Source organism: Calidris pugnax, unplaced genomic scaffold, assembly GCF_001431845.1.
Source record: "Calidris pugnax isolate Ruff unplaced genomic scaffold, ASM143184v1 scaffold371, whole genome shotgun sequence".
NCBI lineage: Eukaryota > Metazoa > Chordata > Aves > Charadriiformes > Scolopacidae > Calidris > Calidris pugnax.
This window is the reverse complement of record NW_015091373.1, coordinates 445,914-447,158: the sequence shown is the minus strand read 5'-3', so window position 1 is coordinate 447,158 and position 1,245 is coordinate 445,914. Positions and strand designations below refer to the sequence as shown.

At 72.6% G+C, this 1,245-nt stretch overlaps 1 protein-coding gene across 1 annotated transcript in view; it reads left to right on the top strand.

The window, feature by feature from the left end:
- Positions 1-252: 252 nt before the first annotated feature.
- LOC106899403 (mothers against decapentaplegic homolog 6-like) overlaps positions 253-1,245 on the top strand; it is a 3,273-nt gene continuing 2,280 nt past the window's right edge. The window contains exon 1 of the mRNA XM_014961214.1: positions 253-765. Coding sequence (XP_014816700.1) covers positions 384-765 — 382 coding nt within the window. The 5' untranslated portion in view covers positions 253-383. The remainder of the gene's footprint in view (positions 766-1,245) is intronic.

The following is a 1,245-nucleotide window of genomic DNA, read 5'->3' as shown; positions in this document are numbered from 1 at the left end:
CCACCCCCCCCCTTCCCCAGGGACCCCTCACCCAGCCCCACGCCGGGGGGTGACGAGGGTGGGGTGGGTGCTGCGGGCGGGGGGTGCGCAGCCCCTCGCTGCCCCGGCACGGGCAGTGTCCCCTGTAAAGGGGGTTGGTTTAGAGGTCACATCTGCAGGTGACCTTGGGGACACCCGTCTCCCTGGGTGTCCCCGCTGTGTCCTGACATGGGGGGGGGGGGGGACTGGTGGCCACGGGCAGCGTCCAGCTTGGGCAGGGTGGCCTTGCCAGGTTCCTGGTGGGGAAGGGGCGAGTGCGGGAGGATGCACCAGTGGGGTCCCCCGCGGCCAGGGGGTGACATTGTCCCCATCCCACAGGCTGTTCCCCCCCCCTCAACCCCCCCATGTTCCGCTCCCGCCGTGCCGCGCTGGTGAGGCGGCTGTGGCGGCAGCGCTGTGGGGCGGCCGGCCCCGAGGACGGCCCCGGCGCCCTCAAACCGGCGGCGCACGCCCTCTTCAAGAAGCTGAAGGACGAGGAACTGGAGCTGCTGGTGCAGGCGGTGGAGAGTCGGGGCGCCTGGGACTCCGGCTGCGTCTGGGCGCCGCGGGGGGCCAAGCAGGCGCTGCCCCCCCAGGTCCTGCTCTGCCGCCTCTACCGCTGGCCCGACCTGCGCCAGCCCCATGAGCTCAAGCACCTCTGCTGCTGCGCGGGGGGGCGGGGGGGCTGCGGGGACACTGCCCTGCTCTGCTGCAACCCCCACCACTTCAGCCGCCTGGCTGCGCCCGGTGAGTGCCGCTGCTGGAGTCCCCCTTACTCCCTCCCCCCCATCTCTGGTCACTGGGGCCAGCTCAGGGCTCTGGGGGGCTCTGGAGGGCTCTGGGGGGGCAGGACGCACATCCCAGCCTCACTCCCTTCTGTGCCCCCCAGAGACCCCACCGCCCCCCTACTCAAAGGCGTCCTGCGGTCCCTCCTGGCCGGACGGGCCCCAGCACCCCGGCACCCAGCTCCTGGAGTTTGGCTACAACGCTGCCGCCTCTACCGCTGGCCCGACCTGCGCCAGCCCCATGAGCTCAAGCACCTCTGCTGCTGCGCGGGGGGGCGGGGGGGCTGCGGGGACACTGCCCTGCTCTGCTGCAACCCCCACCACTTCAGCCGCCTGGCTGCGCCCGGTGAGTGCCGCCACTCCCCGTGCCATAGCCTGTGCTGGGACATCCACTGGCGCCACGCGCATCCCTCTGTCGGCTCTGTCACCCCCTGCATGAACC